Genomic DNA, 20,849 nt, shown 5'->3' on the forward strand with positions numbered 1-20,849 from the left:
GGGATTTTCTTTCAAAAAGCAAGGACATTTCTAAGTGACCCCAAACTTTTGAACGGTAGCGTATGATTATAAAGTCATATCTGAGAGTTCAATGGTGGGCTGGTATACCTGTAGCAGTGAGCGATGGAAGAAGAGAGCCAGCAGCTGCAGCAGATCATAGCGGATGTAGTTATCAGTCTTCTCCAGGCCCAGGATACGAGGTGGGAAGAAAGGCTTGTCCTCGTTCAACGTGAGCTCATATACACTGTTCCACGGGAAGAAACCAAACTGGAACAGGTACTTTACCACCACCATGACCTGAGTAGAACCGGAACAAACCAGAACAATGCAGAGGGAAACATAGTTTAACATAAAGAAACGTATCTGATACATGACCATCTGTTAAATATTACATTTTTTTTTTTTTTTGTAAAAGCTAACAGCCTGGAACGGGAACAGTGTGGAATAAAGCCCTAAATTAGGTCTGGAAATTTGGAATGCTATTTGGTTTCTACCTTTTGTTTTTTATTGCACACCTGGTGTAAACCAATCTTACACATTACATATTTTACCACTTTAGCCAACGAAAGCAAGAAGAGGGAGAAGATAGTAAGTGTCTGCACCTGTGCAATGACTATGTCTCAACAGGCTTGTGTGCACTACCATACCACATTGGTGCAACAATAACAATCTATAAACCAGCTCTGTCTTGGTACCAGCATTTATACATTTTTTAATTTTTGTTTTGAATTTGACCCCTTTTTCTCCCCAATTTCGTGGTATCCAGTTGTTCGTAGCTACTATCTTGTGTCATTGCTACAACTCCCGTACAGGCTCGGGAGAGACGAAGGTTGAAAGTCATGCGTCCTCCGATACACAACCCAACCAAGCCGCACTGCTTCTTAACACAGCGCGCATCCAACCCGGAAGCCAGCCGCACCAATGTGTCGGAGGAAACACCGTGCACCTGGCAACCTTGGTTAGCGCGCACTGCGCCCGGCCCGCCACAGGAGTCGATGGTGCGCGATGAGACAAGGATATCCCTACCGGCCAAACTCTCCCTAACCCGGACGACGCTAGGCCAATTGTGAGTCGTCCCACGGACCTCCTGGTCGCGGCCGGTTGCGACAGAGCCTGGGCACGAACCCAGAGTCTCTGGTGGCACAGCTGGCGCTGCTGTACAGCGCCCTTAACCACTGCGCCACCAGGGAGGCCTGGTACCAGCATTTTCAACCCAACAACGACCCACCTCAGTGTAGACAATAGCGGTCATCCAGAACTTCTTGGTGGGGCGTGGCACGGCCAGCATGGCCCAGAGGAAGATGAGGATGGGCAGCACCACTGAGATAACAGAGGCCGTCACCATGTTGTTGAGCACGATGATGAAGTAGCACACCAGCTCTGAGTTGGCAGCCAGGAGGTTGTACAGCGCAAACTGCAGCTTCAGCAGGCGGTTCTGAGAGGAGTAGAACTCTCTACACTGGACCAGCTCCTCCACAAAGAACTGCCTGAGTTAGGGGGGTATAGAGACATCGGGGTCAGTACAGTTCATACACGCAGAACATACACAAGCTGATACGTGGGGACAGTTGGCAGTCTGAATCGATCAGGCTAGAAGCTGGGGTCTGTAGCATGTCAACTCTAGAGGTCTTCTGGGAAGTACAGTGCCTTGCGAAAGTATTCGGCCCCCTTGAACTTTGCGACCTTTTGCCACATTTCAGGCTTAAAACATAAAGATATAAAACTGTATTTTTTTGTGAAGAATCAACAACAAGTGGGACACAATCATGAAGTGGAACGACATTTATTGGATATTTCAAACTTTTTTAACAAATCAAAAACTGAAAAATTGGGTGATTGTGTCCCACTTGTTGTTGATTCTTCACAAAAAAATACAGTTTTATATCTTTATGTTTGAAGCCTGAAATGTGGCAAAAGGTCGCAAAGTTCAAGGGGGCCGAATACTTTCGCAAGGCACTGTATATGTCAGTACCGGTCAGTGAGCATCTCGCTGGCGGTCCTGGAGTGGCGGTAGCGACTTTTGTGCTGTGGTTCTGGCTCCACCCCCAGCAGCTCCAGAGTGGGCTCTGAACAACACAGGGTGGTGCCGCTGTGATGCTCACGCTCGCTCAGCTCCACCAGCTCCAACCCACTACAACATAACACACAGGTCAGCAATAACACTCAACACTGACTGAATTATATACTGAACAAAAATATAAACGCAACATGCAACAATTTCAAAGATGTTACTGAGTTACAGTTCATATGAGGAAATCAGTCAATTTAAATAAATGTATTAGGCCCTAATCTGTGGCATTGTGTTGTGTGACAAAACGGCTAATTTTATTGTCCCCAGCAAAAGTTGCACCTGTGTAATGATCATGCTGTTTAATAATTTTCTTGATATTCCATACCTGTCATGTGGATGGATTATCTTGTCAAAGGAGAAATATTCACTAACAGGGATGTAAACAAATTTGTGCACAAACTTTGAGGGGATATAAGCTTTTTGTGCACATGGAACATTTCTGGGATTTTTTATTTCAGCTCATGAAACATGGGACCAACACTTTATATTTTTGTTCAGTGTAGATGATTACAAACCAGTAAGCAAAGGAATTTTTTTCATATAAATGTTGTTAAATTCTATTCTGTTCCTCCCTCGAAAAAGATATTCAATATTAATGTGCCCAATAGGTTAAATGGGCCATCACCTTCACCAACCTGGTGGCACTGGTTCTATTCATGTGGTCCGTGTCTCCCTCTATGTCTCCCAGACAGGTCTCCATAGTGGGGCTCTCGCTGCCCTGGGACAGCTGATCCTCCATGGGCTCCCTCAGAGATCCCTGTAAAACACTACAGGATTAGGGTCCATCACTGGTCATACTGGGACAGGGCCCCACTAGAAGTAGATGACTTCTGGTTGTGGGAGGTACCTTATAACTGACCTGGCTGATGTTGTGTATGAGGTGGTAGCGTTCGTTGCACAGCACGGTGGAGGTGTCCACGTACTGCTTGGTGATGAGGTTGAGCCACTCTGTTAGGCCATCCACCATGGCCAGGAACACGACCCACAGCAACATGAGGACGTCCAGGATCCTCTGCACAATGTCTGCCTTCCCTATAGCACAGCATGAGATTACATTGCACTAGGTCATACAGACAATAAAATGTGTGAAACTTAATTAATAAATGGCACTGGGAATATAGTGGCCAAAATATGTAACCTACATCATTAAATAAACCCCAAAATACCTGAGCCCTCTCCATCAAGTTCGTCATTGTCGTCTATCTCTTCATGTGAAATGCTTTCTTCAAATTCAAGACTACCTTCATGACCTGTAACAGAAAAAACAACAAGTTAATCACTGTGTGTGTGTGTGTGTGTGTGTGTGTGTGTGTGTGTGTGAACTCTGACCTGATGCTGGAGAACTGTCCTGTTTCCTCTGCCGTCTCTCGTCTCTTTCCAGCCTCCTCTGTTCTTTCTGTCTCTCCTGACGTTCCCTCAGCGTTGCCTTGGCGCTGGTCACCCACGCCCGGTACGCCAGCTGAGGGCACAGGGGGAGACAGGAGGAATTCACATGCTTCAATACTGCATTATGAAAAGCAAACATTGGAGTATTTTGAGTAATATTGTTTATTTTTGCACATTTCAGCGCATTTTAGCACTGTGAAAATGCTGTGGTGGCAGAGGCTGTGTTGATTAACTGTAAGGTGAACTCACCTGAAAGGCAGTCTGTTTCTGAGGCTTTTTTTCTTCTGAAAACAGTTCGTCTTCCTCCTCACTGTCCGACTCAAACAGGTAGTAATCCCCAGAATGCAACACTGCAAAGGTAAACAGAAACCATCCAGATGATATCAATACATGGGGACAGGACAGACCATGGGTAGTGAATGCATTTACTGGTAGTACAACTATGGCTGTGGCGGTCACGAAATTTAGTCAGCCGGTGATTGTAAAGCAAATAGCTGTCGGTCTCAATGTAATTGAGGATGAATTAACATAAACACACTCAGCATCTCCTGGCTTCCACACAAGCCACTGATGCAGAACTTTGGAGAATCTACATTTTTAAAAGTCTAATAACTCCATGTAATATAGCCTACACCTTCAAAATAAATCCACTATTTATTTTAGACAGGTCTAAAGAAGCATGATATGAAGAAAATCTAGTCTATTCGGAAAAAACAGAATAGCATACTCTGAGCTGTCCTTATTTAAGGTCTTGATCTGGCTATGCTAAATGGCTATGGGCTACACTAGTTCATTTAGCAGACAGGATTTGCTTAGAATTCTGTGGCATTATTTTTTATATTACTTTATAGTATGAAGAATACAATTTAACAAGGTTGAATAAAATAGAAAGGATATTTTCTCATAAGGATTTGAGGGAGTGCACATATGCGGCTATTCTGTGTTGAGCAGTTAACAAATAAATAGGTACTCCTATATGCTTAATTTAGAGTTAATAATGCAACGTTATTTGTTCTACAAATGTTGGGCTATATGTTTTGATTGTTAATACAATGTAAGGCTGCATGATGCGACCCTAATGATGATTTGAAAATAGTTGCTTGAAAGGCCTGAGCTCTGCTTTGGTTTTTTTTTGCGCAGGGTGTACACACTTCATTAGTCTCTCATTCACAATTTGACAAGCACTTGATAATGCCTCGAACATCACGGCTGCATCTCCTTTGGTGACTGTAACGCACCCTAAAAAAATCCATGCCTTTTCGCGGCCAGTGGCTATTAAGCCCTTGGCCCGGAGTGCTGCGTTGTGCCCTTCACCCGAGTGCTGCAGATCGGTGGGTCCCCCACAGAACGGTTGAGCTAACGTAGGCTTGAGCTAACATATGCGATTAGCATGAGGTTGTAAGTAACAAGGACATTTCCCAGGACATAGACATATCTGATATTGGCAGAAAGTTTAAATTCTTGTTAATCTAACTGCACTGTCCAATTTACAGTAGCTATTACAGTGGAAGAATACCATGCTATTGTTTGAGGAGAGTTCACAGTTATGAACTTGTAAATGTATTAATAAACCAATTAAGCACATTTGGGCAGTCTTGATACAAGAATTTTAACAGAAATGCAATGGTTTATTGGATCAGTCTAAAACTTTGCACATACACTGCTGCCATCTAAATTGTGCATGGTCTGGAATAATACATGATGGTCTTTCTCTTGCATTTCAAAGATGGTACAAAAAAATACAAAAAAACATGTTTTTTTCTTTGTATTATCTTTTACCAGATCTAATGTGTTATATTCTCCTATATTCATTTCCCATTTCCACAAACTTCAAAGTGTTTCCTTTCAAACGGTATGAAGAATATGTATCTCCTTGCTTCAGGTCCTGAGCTACAGGCAGTTAGATTTGGGTATGTCATTTTAGGCCAAAAAAATCTAAAAAAGTGGAGGATCTTTAAGAAACACCTCTCACTCACATGGCCCTCCATCATGTGATCGTCTCTTTCTCACAGGCTAGAAGTGAAGACAGACATATCGGGGACACAACCGAGTTGCATATTGAAGATATTGGCAGATCTGTCCACATTGACTTTTCGTCAGTCAACAAGATGAATAGGCCTAACGAACTGCAAAAGCACCCACCTATGTCAATATACTATCCCCATAGTACAAAAATCAACCTATTCTATTCTGTGCGAGAAATACATATTCCAAACATAGTCTGGGACAGTTGTGGGATGCAATAGATCTCAAATTAATACAACCACTAGCATCAACAAAAACTTTTTTTCCCAATGTGGCTGACGCAACAGATCAGAAATATTTATCTTAAAATGTTGATAAACTAATAGGCTATTCCTTCACATTATAAGTGCAGCAATGCATTGGACAATGAAGTTCTGTCTGAGGAAGGAAATAATGAAAACAGATGTGGGGAAAGACAGGCCAAAAAGACCGGAAGATTACAATCCTTTACTGGACTGCACCTGCAATTCAAAAAGTATAGATAAATATGGGTACTAACCCAATGTATAAAATCTTGTTCATTATGAAACACTATAAGTCTGCTAATAAACTGTTTGACAAACTCTGATTAGTTCGGTCCTAAGGAAAACCTTTCCAGGTTTCTGACAGTGCATGTAAACAGTTAAGGCCGGCTCAGCCAACCATTTCCCCATTACCGACAGAAGACATCAGATTCAGCTCACCACAGGAGAAAAATACCCCTATTTCAATATCAAAGAGCCCAGACAGATCTAATTTCCGGACCTCCTGAGGCAGACAGATGGAAGGTCTTTTATTTGAGCTAAGGGCATCTTGGGACACAGCCCAAACTCGGGTAATGACGTGATTCTAACTGACTGGATGACCTCCCAGAAGAAGTCTCTCAGACACAATTCCATTACAGAGGATAGAGAGTGCACAGTCACATAAACAATATTATATACATGGATGCTAATAGACACATCTGGAACATGCACATACGGGCACACGACAAGCAGCTGCATGCACAAACACATCCACATCCACTTAAGCACTTGGTGTGAGATAAATGTGGGGTCAGATACTGTGGAGATGGAGGGATGTGGAGAGAGTCAGTCTGGCACTGACATATACACTGACAGAGGTCTATATAGTGGTGGGATATGGAGCAAACCTTTAGCATGGTCCAGCCAGGGCTCTTGCCACTTCTTGCCACGCTTGTGGCTTCTCTTTTCCCTCTGTGGCTCTGTGGGGTGAGATGAAGGGCCTCAGGCTTTACCAAACAGCAAATACAACCACCCTCAAACCATCATCCGTAGAGATGGGTTGTTGAATTACTTTGAATAAATGTATTAATGGTTAATAGGATGATTCATGACAGTGAGCGCACAAGTCCAAACCAAGGCTCATTTCATGCCTGCCGGATCAGTACAAAGTAATGAAGTTGAGTACCTGATGCCGGATCCGCCTTGGTGTCCGATTTCCGACGGCCCTCTTTACACTTCTCCTGTTTGGAGCGGATCCGTTCCATCCTGAGGGGAAGGGCAGACATATTATTCTGATGTCATCATGACTCATGATGAGCACTGACTACTTTACCCTCTCTCTCTCTCATTCCTCTCTCAGTTTTTCTACATTAGTTGTATATGATTAAGCAGTCACATAATATGGCACTTGACCACACTACAGTCTTGGTTTTGGACATGTGTTTTCCAGAGATCGTCCATCTGCTGTCACATTCATCAGACATATGCAGAGGGAGATTATTGGCCTTGCTAGTGGCCAATTATTGGCTATGGGCTAGTTATGAGATCTGGCTCTCTCATTAGCCTGTTTTAACTTTATACATGAGGAATGGCTCAATGTGTTGAGAACACGGAAAGCGGTCACTTCTATGGTTACTCACGATCTCTTGAGCTGCGAGAGGGACTTCTTCTCTACTTCCTGATGGAAGCGCATGTTCTTCACAATGCTGGCCCTGAACAGCTCAAAGCCCCTGTCACAATCAAACATCAGGTCAACATAACGTTTCCATACAGTACATACAAAACTCTGTGGCAGTTGCAGGGGAATGTCGTGGCTTTTAGGGTGCCCTCCAGGGGGTGCTGTGGAGACCAGTGCTCACCGGGAGGCTTGGCGGGCAGAGGCCTGCAGGTCGGCTGTCACGTGCAGGAAGTAGCAGCTGAGGAACACTCTCCTCTGCAGTAGGAGGAAGAAGAAGCAGATACTGTCCCAGATGATGCCTGCCTCCTCTACAGGCAGAGTACACGCCTTATCGCTCACACTCTTAGCTGTAGGACAAACACACACACACACACACACACAAGCATACAAAGTCCGCTATGGTTATTCTATATTATCATTGTTTTCCTGCCAATTTGGAGGGTGACGTGTGTTCACTCATAGAGATAAAAGAACTGTATCCATCTGTATGTGTTGAGTACTCACGGTCATAGTAACCCTTCACTGTGCAGACCAGACTGAAGAGTTGGATCACCCAGCAGAAACTTTTCTGCATCTCCAACACAAACACACAGGCCAAGATCTGGGGACAACACACACTCTCACTTAAAATGTATGCAAGCATAGCAGTTCACCTAACCAGGTTTATTACCACCCTGTATAGGCGTATGGTTGCAGTATGTGGTTGTCCACAGCGAGGTACATAGCCACTCACAGACAACATGTTCTTGGAGATGATTACGGCCACGTTGTAGATGATGAGGCAGTCCCACATGACCAGGCGCGTGCGGGAGGGCTTCCTGAGCAGCTTGGTGCCGAAGAGCAGGAAGAAGAAGCAGGCCAGCAGGTAGCCCAGGCCGAACACACTGATCCTGGTAGCCCCGGTCACAAACACCACCGACAAGACAAACCAGAACATGTGACGGAACACCAGCACCTTGGTCATGTCCAGGTAACACCTGGAGGAGAGGGGGAGAGAGAGATGAGAGTTAATGTTGATACTGTAAACTGGTAGGTGTAGTTGAGGATGTATAATAATTAGTGCCCAGAGTTTTTCCTGGTCAGGTCAACTACCGCCCCTCATAATAATGCCTGAAGGGTATGTAGAGGAGGAGTGTGGTTATAGCTGCTGTTAGGTCAGTTGTTCTCGGTGTCTGGTCATACAGTACCTGCAGTTGATGAAGTTGGGGGCAGGGTTAAAAGGTCGCTCGTCCATGGGGTTAGGGTCGTCTGTGTTCTCCCCAGCCAGAACCATCCACTCCTCCCTCTTCTCATCCTCAAACACCTTCCACTGCTGGGAGGCACACATCAGGAGGACAAAGTCCGCTGGAGGGACCAGATACAGACACAACCATCAGCATCAGACAGGAGGAACTCTACAGTAGAACATCATCAAATTAATAATGAAACATTTTTTATATTACGCATCTATGACCAGGATATTTTGAGGTCAAACACAGGTCGTAGCGTTAGTAGGTCACAATATCACTGAGGTCGGGTGAGGAAAGAGACTGACCAATGAGGTTCTTGGAGTTGGGGATGGTGTAGAAGTCTGGGAGGTAGATCCATTTGATGAGTGCTGAGTTGATTATGACGGGGGTGTTCCATCGCCAGGGGTAGTCTATAGAGGGAGGAACATGCACTGTCAGATACTGTAGGTACCAGGGGTAGTCTATAGAGGGAGGAACATACACTGTCAGATACAGTAGGTACCAGGGGTAGTCTACAGAGGGAGGGACATACACTGCCAGATACTGTAGGTACCAGGGGTAGTCTATAGAGGGAGGGACATACACTGCCAGATACTGTAGGTACCAGGGGTAGTCTATAGAGGGAGGGACATACACTGTCAGATACTGTAGGTACCTGGGGTAGTCTATAGAGGGAGGGACATACACTGTCAGATACTGTAGGTACCAGGGGTAGTCTATAGAGTGAGGGACATACACTGCCAGATACTGTAGGTACCAGGGGTAGTCTATAGAGGGAGGGCCATACACTGTCAGATACTGTAGGTACCAGGGGTAGTCTATAGAGGGAGGGACATACACTGTCAGATACTGTAGGTACCAGGGGTAGTCTATAGAGGGAGGGACATACACTGTCAGATACTGTAGGTACCAGGGGTAGTCTATAGAGGGAGGGACATACACTGTCAGGTACTGTAGGTACCAGGTGTAGTCTATCGAGGGAGGGACATACACTGTCAGGTACAGTAGGTACCAGGGGTAGTCTATAGAGGGAGGGACATACACTGTCAGATACTGTAGGTACAAGGGGTAGTCTATAGAGGGAGATACACTGTCAGGTACTGTAGGTACCAGGGGTAGTCTATAGAGAGAGGGACATATGATGTTGAGAAGGTGATGTTCTTGTATAGCTACTAGGAAGTTGGTAACATTGGTGATACGGGGAGATTAATGAACCCCACTCACCTATACAGAGTGCAGGGGGAATGCCCACACACAGTATGTACTGGTAGATCATGAAGATGCTGAGGAACAGGCAGTACTTGGGCCAGATCTGAGCGATGGCCGCCCGGCGACGCCGTACCATGATGGCCACCAACCAACAGCTATGGATTATGACTAGGAAGTTCATCCGCTGGCCAATCACATTCACCATCATCAGAAAGCAGATCTTGGAATGACACACGGACAGAAAAAGACATGGTAAGATATGAGAGGAACCCAAAAGCATAGAGAAATACACCAACATGCTTTTGAATAGTAACTCCAAACAGCAGCAAGAGGCCTACCTCCAGGCCAAACTTGTAGAAGCTGTAGTTGAGTAGGTACTTGATGCAGGCCAGCAGGCCCTGGTCCAGCGTGTCTCTGGTGGCCTGGGGGAATATGGCTGGGATGAGGGGAGGGGACCTCTGCTGCTGCCTGTAGTGGTGGTCCTGGTGGCGGTTCACTGTGGCCTCAAACACCAGCAGCATCAGCACCAGCAGGTGGTTCTGGAAGGACACAAACACGACAGCATGAGCTAGGTCCAGTCCACTTGTTATTTGACCTAGTACCAAAGTTGGGGTAAATTCCATTTAAATTCCAGTCAATTCAGAAGGTAAACAAAATTCTAATTTAACAAAATGTCAGTGTTCTTCCTGAATTGACTGGAATTGAAATCGACCCCAACCCTGCCAAGTACAAATATATAAAAAAATGTATCATGACGACGAACAAAGCTCAATGACATTACCATATAATCACAGTCAAAAAACTGTCCCGAAGAGCATTGATCTCACCTTGCTATAGCCCAGCACGGTGGCATCCTTCCTGAAGCCAAACCAGTTGGCTGGGTCTACAGGCTCTCTGTACAGAGTGGAGTTCAGGACCTCAGCATCTTTCAGATTGGTTTCATTGGCCAAGGGCTATGATGGAAAGAAAGAGAAATGGAGATGGAGCGAGAGAGAGAGAGAAAGAAAGAAAGAAAGAGAGAAAGAAAGAAATGGAGAGAGGGAGGGAGCGAGTGTATATGAGACAGGAACTGCAGCCAAAACGTCTCGCTGCAAATCACAGAAAAATAAACAAAAGGCTGTTCTCCTCTAAACGGCCATAAAGCAGGGAGACTAAACACGTCAACAGAATTCACACATGAAACTGCCTGTAATTAGCACCAAGGTATTAGCTTCTCACCAGGGGTAAATACTAGCATAGTGTGCACTCAGCAGAACGCTGGCAGCAGGGGTGTGAGAATGCTATCAATATAAACAGAGAGCATAGCTCTGTACACTTTCTGTACTCCACAGATGAAAGTCTTTCCAGACTGGTGACTCACCACAGTGCAGTTGTTGGAGTACTCGACAGGGTCGACGATGCTGAGCTGGTAGAGCATCTTGCAGACAATGATGATGCAGACCCAGACGGTGGACAGACAGCATGCCATGTGGCGGAAGCGGGTGTAGGGCATGGCAAACGCCCAGAGCACCACCAGAACCAGGTTCATCACAGACGGCTGAGACAGAGAGATATAGATGGTGAGAGAGAGAGAGAGAGAGAGAGACAAAGAACAATAAAGAAAGAGATAGAGAGAGAAGAGAGACAGACAAAGAGAGAGGCTGTTTAGAAAAAGTGGGCTTGGTTCCAAATTCACACGGTGCACAATAGACTAACAGATGACTGCTGTGGACTACTGACCTCTCCCAGAGCTACCCAGACTACGAAAAAGGCCACCATCTTGAGGATGTGCAGCTCCAGGACCCTCCAGATTAACACTTGGATCTGGGTCAGCGTGTCAGAGAACTTCCTGAACAGAACTATCAGCCTGTTCATCACCAAACCCCACTTACTGGGCATCATCTCTGTACAGCAGAGAGAAAGAGAGCGAGACATCATTATAGACATGCCACATATATACAAACTCTTGCCTTCTACTGTTTTTTTTCTACAATTGTAAGCAGTCTTTGGGTCCTAGAAAAGCGCTATACAAATCCAGCACAACAACATCAGTGCTCACCATCCTCCTCTGATTCGTCATCCCTCAGATCCGTCACCAGGTCATCCTCCTCAAACACAGCCCCATCATCACAGCGGCGGACCTCTGGTCTGTGCCTGTTCCTCTTCCTGTGGGATCAAAATAGTGGCATCATATAGGATATTGTTTCTGTAGAGGTGGACAACGGCTCTATCCGGCAGTGACATTAAATGAGATGGACGGCACACGGTTGAACTCTCATTCACTATGGACTTGAATACGTGGGCATTTGAGGAGCATATTATGTATTATCCTCTGTCTGGCAGTGAGTCATACAGTGTGTGAGGAGCCTGAGAGGAGTGTACCTGTGTATGGGCGTGACGTGGTCCAGGTCTGTGATCCTCATAAAGGGTTTGTGGAAGTAGTGCAGCTGCAGGATGCAGGCCAGCAGGAAGAAGCCTGGGATCAGGATGCTGGTGAACAACTCGGTCAGCTTAAAGGTCTCCAGGCCGATGTCAGCCAGCCTGCAGGGAGACAGATGAGCAGGACTCGCTTTCATTTCCAGAGGTTTCTACTATACTCATTGTGCACCTCAAACACAGATTGGAGTGACCAGGACAACATAGGAAATCTGGAAAAACTGGTGCGGAAATTGGTGCGGAAACTGATAATGATAATTAGGAATTCCTGATTAATCAGGAAAAACCACATCCATTAACCCAGATTGATGTTAATATTAGAGGTCGACCGATTAATCGGAATGGCCGATTAATTAGGGTCAATTTCAAGTTTTCATAACAAAATAGGAAATCTGTATTTTTGGATGCCGATTTTGCCGAATTATCTATTTGTTAAATTTTTTAACACCTTTATTTAACTAGGCAAGTCAGTTAAGGACACATTCTTATTTTCAATGACGGCCTAGGAACGGTGGGTTAACTGCCTTGTTCAGGGGCAGAACGACAGATTTTTACCTTGTCAGCTCAGGGATTCAATCTTGCAACCTTACGGTTAACTAGTCCAACGCTCTAACCACCTGCCTCACGAGGAGCCTGCCTGTTACGTGAATGCAGTAAGAAGCCAAGGTAAGTTGCTAGCTAGCATTAAACTTATGCTATAAAAAACAACCAATCAATCATAATCACTAGTTATATCTACACATGGTTGATGATATTACTAGTTTATCTAGCGTGTCCTGTGTTGCATATAATCGATGCGGTGCGTATTCGTAAATGTAAAAAGGACTCGTTGGTCCAATGTGTACCTAACCATAAACATCAATGCCTTTCTTAAAATCAATACACAGAAGTATATATTTTTAAACCTGCTGCATATTTAGCTAAAAGAAAGGTTAGCAGGCAATATTAACCAGGTGAAATTGCGTCACTTCTCTTGCGTTCATTGCACGCAGAGACAGGGTATATGCGTTTGGGCCGCCTTTCGCGATTGCGAACTAATTTGCCAGAATTTTACGTAATTATGACATAACATTGAATGTTGTGCAATGTAACAGCAATATTTAGACTTAGGGATGCCACCTGTTAGATAAAATACGTAACGGTTCTGTATTTCACTGAAATAATAAACATTTTGTTTTCAAAATTATCGTTTCCGGATTTGACCATATTAATGACCTAAGGCTCGTATTTATGTGTGTTATTATGTTATAATTAAGTCTATGATTTGATAGAGCAGTCTGACAGTCTGATGGTAGGCACCAGCAGGCTCGTAAGCATTCATTCAAACAGCACTTTCGTGTGTGAATATTGAAGACTCATGTTAAAAGGAACCACCAGCTTTCATATGTTCTCATGTTCTGAGCAAGAAACTTAAACGTTAGCTTTCTTACATGGCACATATTGCACTTTTACTTTCTTCTCCAACACTTTGTTTTTGCATTATAACCAAATTGAACATGTTTCAGGCTAAATTGTCATGCCCTGGCCTTAGTTATCTTTGTTTTCTTTATTATTTTGGTTAGGTCAGGGTGTGACATGGGCAATTTATGTATTTTTCCTGGTCTAGGGGTTTTGTATGTTTATGGGTCTGTTTTCCCCTTTCTAGGTAGTTTTGTATGTCTATGGTTGCCTAGATTGGTTCTCAATTAGAGGCAGCTGTCTGTCGTTTCTGATTGGGAACCATATTTAGGCAGCCATGTTCTTTGGGTATTTTGTGGGTGATTGTCTTCTGTCTTTGTGTCATTGCACCAGATAGGACTGTTTTGGTTTTCACATTTGTTATTTTGTAGTGTTCTCGTTTATCGTATATATTAAAGATGTTGAACACTAACCACGCTGCATTTTGGTCCTCCTCTCCTTCAGCGGAAGAAAGCCGTTACATAAATTGATTTTATTAATGTATTATATTAAGTTAAAATAAGTGTTCATTCAGTATTGTTGGAATTGTTGGATTATAAAATCGGCATCGGCTTTTTTTGGTCCTCCAATAATCGGTATCGGCGTTGAAAAATCCTAGTCGGTCGACCTCTAGTTAATAGAGACCACTTCATCATCAAACATAATGACAAACCTAATAAGAAAGTGTGTATTAGTCTTGACCACACAGTGAGGTGGGGGGGAACGTACTGCTCTTCAGTGAAGCCGGTGAAGTTCTTCCAGTAGGCAGGGAAGTCCTCAAACTGGAAGGTATAGATGGTGATAAGGACCAGCATGGTGTAGGCCACCACCAGCCACCAGAAGACCTTGAGCAGCCTCCTCCACAGAGAGTAGTACACCTGACGATATTAGTTACAGTAACAGTTACAGTCACAACAACAACAACAACATTCATTAACATGTCAATGACCAGTCAGTTTGACCACAGGTCAAATCGAGGTAACGGAGTTATCCCCAGTGCAACCAGGAGCAATTTGCCACAAGAAAACCAGTTTGTTGTGGGCTGACCCTGTGTCACTCTCATGTTTGTTTGTGTGTGGAGGGTTGAGAGCAGAAGCAGAAAACACACGTGTGAAGTAGCAGTAGGACCAATAAAGTAGTATTGTAATATGGAAACAAGGAGTTGATGATGGGGGTCATAGTAAAAGGACTTCAGAGTGTGACCCCCTGGACTGATGGCGTCTACCTACCTGGTAGAGACAGAGGCAAAGCAGGAAGAGCAGCATGTAGATGATCTTGTAGCCCACCAGCTTGCCAGCGAAGCTGACCATGATGAACATGCCTCCACACACGTAGATCCAGTACTTGGCATAGCAGCTCATCACCAGTCTGCCCACAACCTTCAGAACCGACTCGTTCTGCCCGCTCCCCTCTGTGGACGCAAAGGGAGAAGGAGCACCTTGTTACTAACCAAACTGAAGACACAGCCATACTGCACGGGCACGCGATTCGCAGTCAGTGTGAAAATTGACGCGCTCACTACTGTAAAGGTGGCTCTGGATGAGAGAATCTGCTGAATGACTAAAATGTCAAATGTAGATAGTGGGAGAGAATGTGACTGGACCATACTAAAGCACACACACCTGGGAACTTCATAACTTTGGTGAAGTACTTTATTGTGTAGAGAGAGAGAGTGAATCAGAAGTGTATCCTCTCACCTCCAGTGGTGACCTCCTGTAGAGGGGCAGACCTGCTCTTCTTCCTGCTGAAGTTGTCCTTCACTGACTGGCGTAGGAGCAGCCAGAACGTCAGCGTGTACAGCAGCTGACAGGATCAACAAAACAGACAGAGGGAGAGAGGAGCGGAGGAGAGAGATGAGACACCATCGGAATACAGTCTTGACACTGTTTGGGAGATTGACTGCAGGACCGCACTTTTAAGTGGTTCTAAACCTTTTAAGAAAGTGCAGGAGCATATACTGTTAAATAACCTATTCAGCATATGGGACAGGCATGTTTTAGACAAAATATTTGTTGAGTGGTTGAACTTTTCAGGTACGCACTAAATGGTACCTTGTGGACATGTTTACTACAGCTCTTCAGTATTCAGAATACAGACTACTGCACTATCAATTTCCTGTAGACACTTAACAGACTGCATTCATTGACATTTCCCAGAGTCTCTGTCCCACTGCAGAACCTGTCCCCTCCACCCCCTCTCTCCTCACCATGGCCCCCAGGCGGAGGCAGGGGTACTGGGCTCGGTCCAGACCCAGCTGCCTAAGGCTCATGGTGCCCACGGTGCGGGGCAGCTCCGGCTGCAGGTCCATGGCCCAGACGTACTGGAGGAAGCAGAGGGCCAGGCCGTAGAGCAGGATGAAGGGAGAGCACAGCGTGGCGAAGTGGCGTCTCGCACGTAGCATCCAGATCAGACACGCCCACAGCAGCAGCACGAACGTCAGCCAGCTGTGGTAGGTGATGCTCCACACCTGTAGAGGGGCATCATGGGAGATGGAGTTCAGGTAAGACATGACATACTCTCACTGAGAACTGCTGTCACAGAACTAAGGCTTGGTTCCAATATCCAATGCATTCTTAGTGGTATTCTAGTGTGGATATTGGAATATAGCCTAATATACCCATAGGGCTCATAGAGAGGACATATTTAGAATGTGAATTAAATTTCAGAGTTACCATCATAGCGATGAGAGCACACACGTAGCTCTGCTGCATGACCACTCTACCCAGCAGCTGCAGAGGGTGGTCCCGTGCTGTCCATCAGGGGCGCTACTGAGCCCTGGGCCCAAGTCCTGATGACTGGAGCTATTGGTGACGTGATCTCCTGTGCGCTCTATAGACAGAAGCGTGTTCTGGAACACATACACAACACACCTTTAAAACAACAACACCACACAGTCAGAGAATGGCAGACAGCAGTGCATTGGACTGCATGGGGCAGGGCAGGGGTGTTATCAGGTATCTCATGCCCACCTCAGTGTCGTCCTGGCTGGGTTGTCTCTGAGCGGACCAGGGCTTCAGTTCCACATCCTCTCCTCCTCCAGCCTCTGTTCCTTTGACAAGCTGGGCCCCCTCCTCACCCTGTCATATAAGCAAGTACTGATTCAGAAAGCAGCACAGACAGACAGGTGTGTATGATGCCTTTGAATGCTGATGTCAGTACCTTGTCAGCCGATCCATGGTGGCTGCTGATCTTCAGGACCGTCGCCACGGTGATGGACAGGAGAAGCAGGATCCCGGGGTTGACATACACCGGCCAATCATGCTCCGTGTTAAGGATGAGGTCGTAGGAGGCGGAGCAGTTGCCAGGTTTGATGATATCCTTGAGGCCAAAGAGTCTGGGGGTTGAGAAGAGGTGAGAGGGAATGTAACAGAAGCCTGTATATGGAGTTAAGTTTAGGAAACATGGCTTCTCTGTGAAACGTCATCAGACGATGTCAACTTCATCGCACAGTTTAGGCCTGTGTTCACCCTGTCGTGACCTATTGAGTATAGTTTCAAGGCAGAGGAAATGTCAGGTTAGATTTGTGGGCTGGAACTGACTTCTAATGTTGATGGCTGAGTGTGGCTAAGAGCCAGAGGTAGAGGTGAAGATAAAGAAGAAAAGATAGGAAAGATCACATGTGTTTCCACCTGGGAAGCCTTGATAACAGCAGTACATATCTCTCCCGCTCTCTCTCTCAAGCATCCTGTGCCAAAACCCTGAGGCACCAAGATGGAATGCTACGGGACAGGTTCATTCACCCCCCCCCCTCCACCCTGTTTCACATCCCAGGTGTAAGAGGGAAGGAGAGGAATGGGGATGGGGCAATTTGGTAATATTCCAAAAACAACTTGCCAGTATTTCCTCACATAGCTTTCACAATCTCACTCCACTCCTCCCCTCTCATTTCCCTCCATTCCTCTTCTTCTCCCTCCTTCCCTCCATTGATACTGAGAACTATGAAACAGAGAACTGTCTCAGTTCCACTCATCAGCTGTTAGCTAAGAGTGCAGTCTGTAACCGTCTCAACAAGATCACAATCGCAAAAATATTTGTTTAAGTTTATCAGAACCTTGTGCGCCAAGGAGTCATTGTGTACAAATCACTTCAGAATCAATATGCTTGAATCACAATCTTGAGCTAGTGTGCCAACCAGGAGCATCACTATGGCTGCTGCCAGTCCCTGTGAGAAATAAAGCTGGGTAGCTACTAGAGACATGAAATACAATGACTAAAACGGAATAGAATAACTTATTTGGGTAGAGGTGGGGTGAGGCACTGACCTGGCCCACAGGCTGGCAGGGGGGAAGATGCCCTGGGCAATGGGGCACTGGTACAGGTAGAGACACACCAGGTGGCCCGCCGTGAAAAAGCCCACCATCACACACAGCACATTGAAGCCTAGGTGGCTGATGGGAAAGTGGCAGGCCCACCACGTACACACGCCGATGAAAAGCAGGAAGTAGATTGCAGAGAAGGCCGAGGGTAAGGTGATGCCTGGGGAACAGAGATACAGGCAAGGGACTTCATCAACACAATACAACAATACGTTGCACGTCGTCTCTCAAATACAACAAACCCTACATGGACATCTTAAAGCGGTTCCCCCATACTTCAATGCAGGGATGGGTAACTGCCCCCCTTTTGAAGGCCCTTGGTTCAATTTCCTGCCAAAATGACATTTTTTGGGGAACTCAGTCAGGGGCTCAACTTACTGTTGCCAGGCAGAATACTAGAATACAAAAGGTGCCATTTAGAAATGTGGTTGTGCATCAACAGACGTCAGTCACTGTTAGTAACTCAATTGGCCCATGTCAGCATTTTTTTTATTTAGATTGGTAGGTTAGTCTAGTGGCCAGCTATCTAAACTTGTAGTAATCGAGGTGGAATTAGAGTTTGGATTGGGGGGGGGACTGACTTTGTTAGTCTCACTCAGATATCATTAAAAACTACAAACATTTCTCTCCATCCTATGTCAAAATGTGTAGAATTGCAGGAAACTATCTGAAAACTGTTTATTTTCTTCTGCTAATTAATTTCCTTTTATAATTAAGCAGTAATAACAGGGGTTATTCCCTTGACTCCACTCCACTCTACCCTCTCCTCCCTCTAGTTCTCACCAGCCAGAGCCAGCAGGGTGATGGCCAGGATCCGGCCCAGGTCCCTCAGGACCTTCTGGGCTGTGACTCGGAGCCGGGCCGCCAGCTGCTTGGCACGAGTTGCTGCAGAAACCACGTCATCCCCAGGTTCACTGGGCGACGAAATGCCTTCCTCATCTCCCTCCTCTTCCTCCTCCTTTGTCTCTGACCCATCCTCTGTCTGGAAAGAACCAAAGCATGAGGCAAATTTAAACCGATATTCATAAATGAAATTCATAATGTTTTATAATTGAACTTTTACTTAAGCAGGGAGTCCCATTGAGACAGCAGCAATTGCACAATAAAACGTAAGAGAACAAATACTTCAATAAAGTGTAATGTCAACAGAGCGGTAAATCTCAGATCCAACACCATCTGTATCCCCGTTAATCAAGAGCAATTAACTTCCATGACAAGAACCTGGCACAAAGCATAACCATCAGACATACGTGATACTATTCCTGTCATCTACAGTTACGTACATACAGTAGGTCAACATTGTAAAAGGTCAAACTAACATGGCACATCACACACTCATAGAGATCACTTTCTGACTGGGGCATTATGTTCAAAAGGGGAAACTCCCTGACAAACACCTGCACCTAATCACATCGTTTAAGGTTCTAGATAGTACACCCTTAGGGGAAAAAATGCGCTATCTGCAACTTTCCATTACCAAAAATGCATTATCTTAAGCATCAGTAACATTATTCTCGATGACGGAATACAGTACATAAGAGGCAGAGTGTGTGTCTGTGTGTGTCTGTGTGTGTGTGTGAGTCCAACTACCTGGAGTCCCTGTCGTCTTCTGTTTAACCTAGAGCGTTCGGGTTAGTCTGTGTGCTGCTGACTGCTCAGTGGTAGAACTATCAAAAGACAGATAAAAGGAAAGTAGGCCCCTCTCTCCCCCCTCTACCTCATGTTTCATTAATACCGCTTTTCCTATCTCATCCTATGACCAGAAGTATCTCTCTAGACAGATGCTTGCCTCTCACTAACTTTTCCCTTCTTTCAGACGCTTCTCTCTCCTTCTAGCGAGGTCTTATGATTGTCTGGGAGACGTATTGCTAGGAGGCAGAAAGATCAAGCACCCAGAACATTCCTTCATCTAGGGTTCCTCCCAAGAGATCATCATCAACATCACTCTCCTGCCGCCGGCACTCCCATACCTCTCTCCCCATCTCCCTAATACACCCTCTCCATCTGTTATACATTCCCACTCTTTCCCTCACACTCCCTCCCTCCCTATTTCCCTCCATCACGTCCCCTCTCTTCTCCGGACTGTCCAGTGGCTCCTCTGCGGTCTATGCTGCTGCTCTGATGACTGCCTGGCCTTCATGACTCCAGCCTCCTCTCAGTGTGACCTGTTCCAGGGGAGTCGTTGACACCCCCAGCGTGTGACGTCAACCGTTGACCACGGGAGTCTCATTACTGAGGAATCCCCGCTTCGGGTGGGCTAAGAGGGATGGAATTCCTCACACACACCCTGTCACATACACCAAACCTGTCACCCGCACAACATCCCTCCCACACACCCTGGATGAACAGGGGGGACAGGGTCAAGGGTTAGCCACGTGCACAACCTAATGTGATTTGGTTTCTGGACCTGCACATGGAGTATGCTTGGGGTTTTCAAGAAGACTAATCCTCCTCTACAAAATAAGACAGGAACATTTATGTTACTGACAAACCACTGCTGGCTCCCTTGTCCTCCCTTAGAGTGAAACCATGTGAGCCAGCGGGAAAGTGAATGCAGTGTGATGAGAGGGTGGGGTGAGGTATACTGTATGTGTTAAAGGATGTGCCCAAAATGTCCATTTCACAAACACAGTCTCCTGTTTCCCCAGCTGAAAACCACCAGGCTCCACAGCCAGTCCACTGAGTCCCGGCCACATCAAAGACCATTGTCTCAGCCTCTCTGGCTGGAGGCAGCCGCTCATTCCCAAACACAGGAACAGCCGCAGAACGTTACGGTCGGAATGAGATGTTCTCACAACATCACAGAGATGTTGTGAGAATGTTGTTTTTGATGTGTGTGCAGGTCTGAAAGTGGGAGTG

General features: G+C 45.7%; 1 protein-coding gene across 1 annotated transcript in view; it reads right to left on the reverse strand.

Annotated features, from left to right (window-relative positions):
* LOC115112153 (piezo type mechanosensitive ion channel component 1 (Er blood group)) overlaps positions 1–20,849 on the reverse strand; it is a 74,416-nt gene that overhangs the window by 7,515 nt on the left and 46,052 nt on the right. The window contains 33 exon segments of the mRNA XM_029638984.2: positions 109–297; positions 1,229–1,487; positions 1,973–2,131; positions 2,707–2,828; positions 2,931–3,103; positions 3,238–3,321; positions 3,401–3,530; positions 3,707–3,807; positions 6,615–6,686; positions 6,893–6,972; positions 7,347–7,436; positions 7,566–7,731; positions 7,889–7,985; positions 8,118–8,361; positions 8,572–8,728; positions 8,919–9,023; positions 9,838–10,042; positions 10,161–10,361; positions 10,650–10,775; positions 11,183–11,359; positions 11,542–11,705; positions 11,861–11,967; positions 12,184–12,342; positions 14,404–14,552; positions 14,904–15,085; positions 15,372–15,477; positions 15,881–16,141; positions 16,347–16,420; positions 16,423–16,522; positions 16,644–16,751; positions 16,834–17,008; positions 17,937–18,150; positions 18,774–18,972. Of these exon segments, the coding sequence (XP_029494844.2) occupies positions 109–297; positions 1,229–1,487; positions 1,973–2,131; positions 2,707–2,828; positions 2,931–3,103; positions 3,238–3,321; positions 3,401–3,530; positions 3,707–3,807; positions 6,615–6,686; positions 6,893–6,972; positions 7,347–7,436; positions 7,566–7,731; positions 7,889–7,985; positions 8,118–8,361; positions 8,572–8,728; positions 8,919–9,023; positions 9,838–10,042; positions 10,161–10,361; positions 10,650–10,775; positions 11,183–11,359; positions 11,542–11,705; positions 11,861–11,967; positions 12,184–12,342; positions 14,404–14,552; positions 14,904–15,085; positions 15,372–15,477; positions 15,881–16,141; positions 16,347–16,420; positions 16,423–16,522; positions 16,644–16,751; positions 16,834–17,008; positions 17,937–18,150; positions 18,774–18,972 (4,935 nt within the window).

Source organism: Oncorhynchus nerka, linkage group LG27, assembly GCF_034236695.1.
Source record: "Oncorhynchus nerka isolate Pitt River linkage group LG27, Oner_Uvic_2.0, whole genome shotgun sequence".
In the NCBI taxonomy this organism is placed as follows: Eukaryota; Metazoa; Chordata; class Actinopteri; order Salmoniformes; family Salmonidae; genus Oncorhynchus; species Oncorhynchus nerka.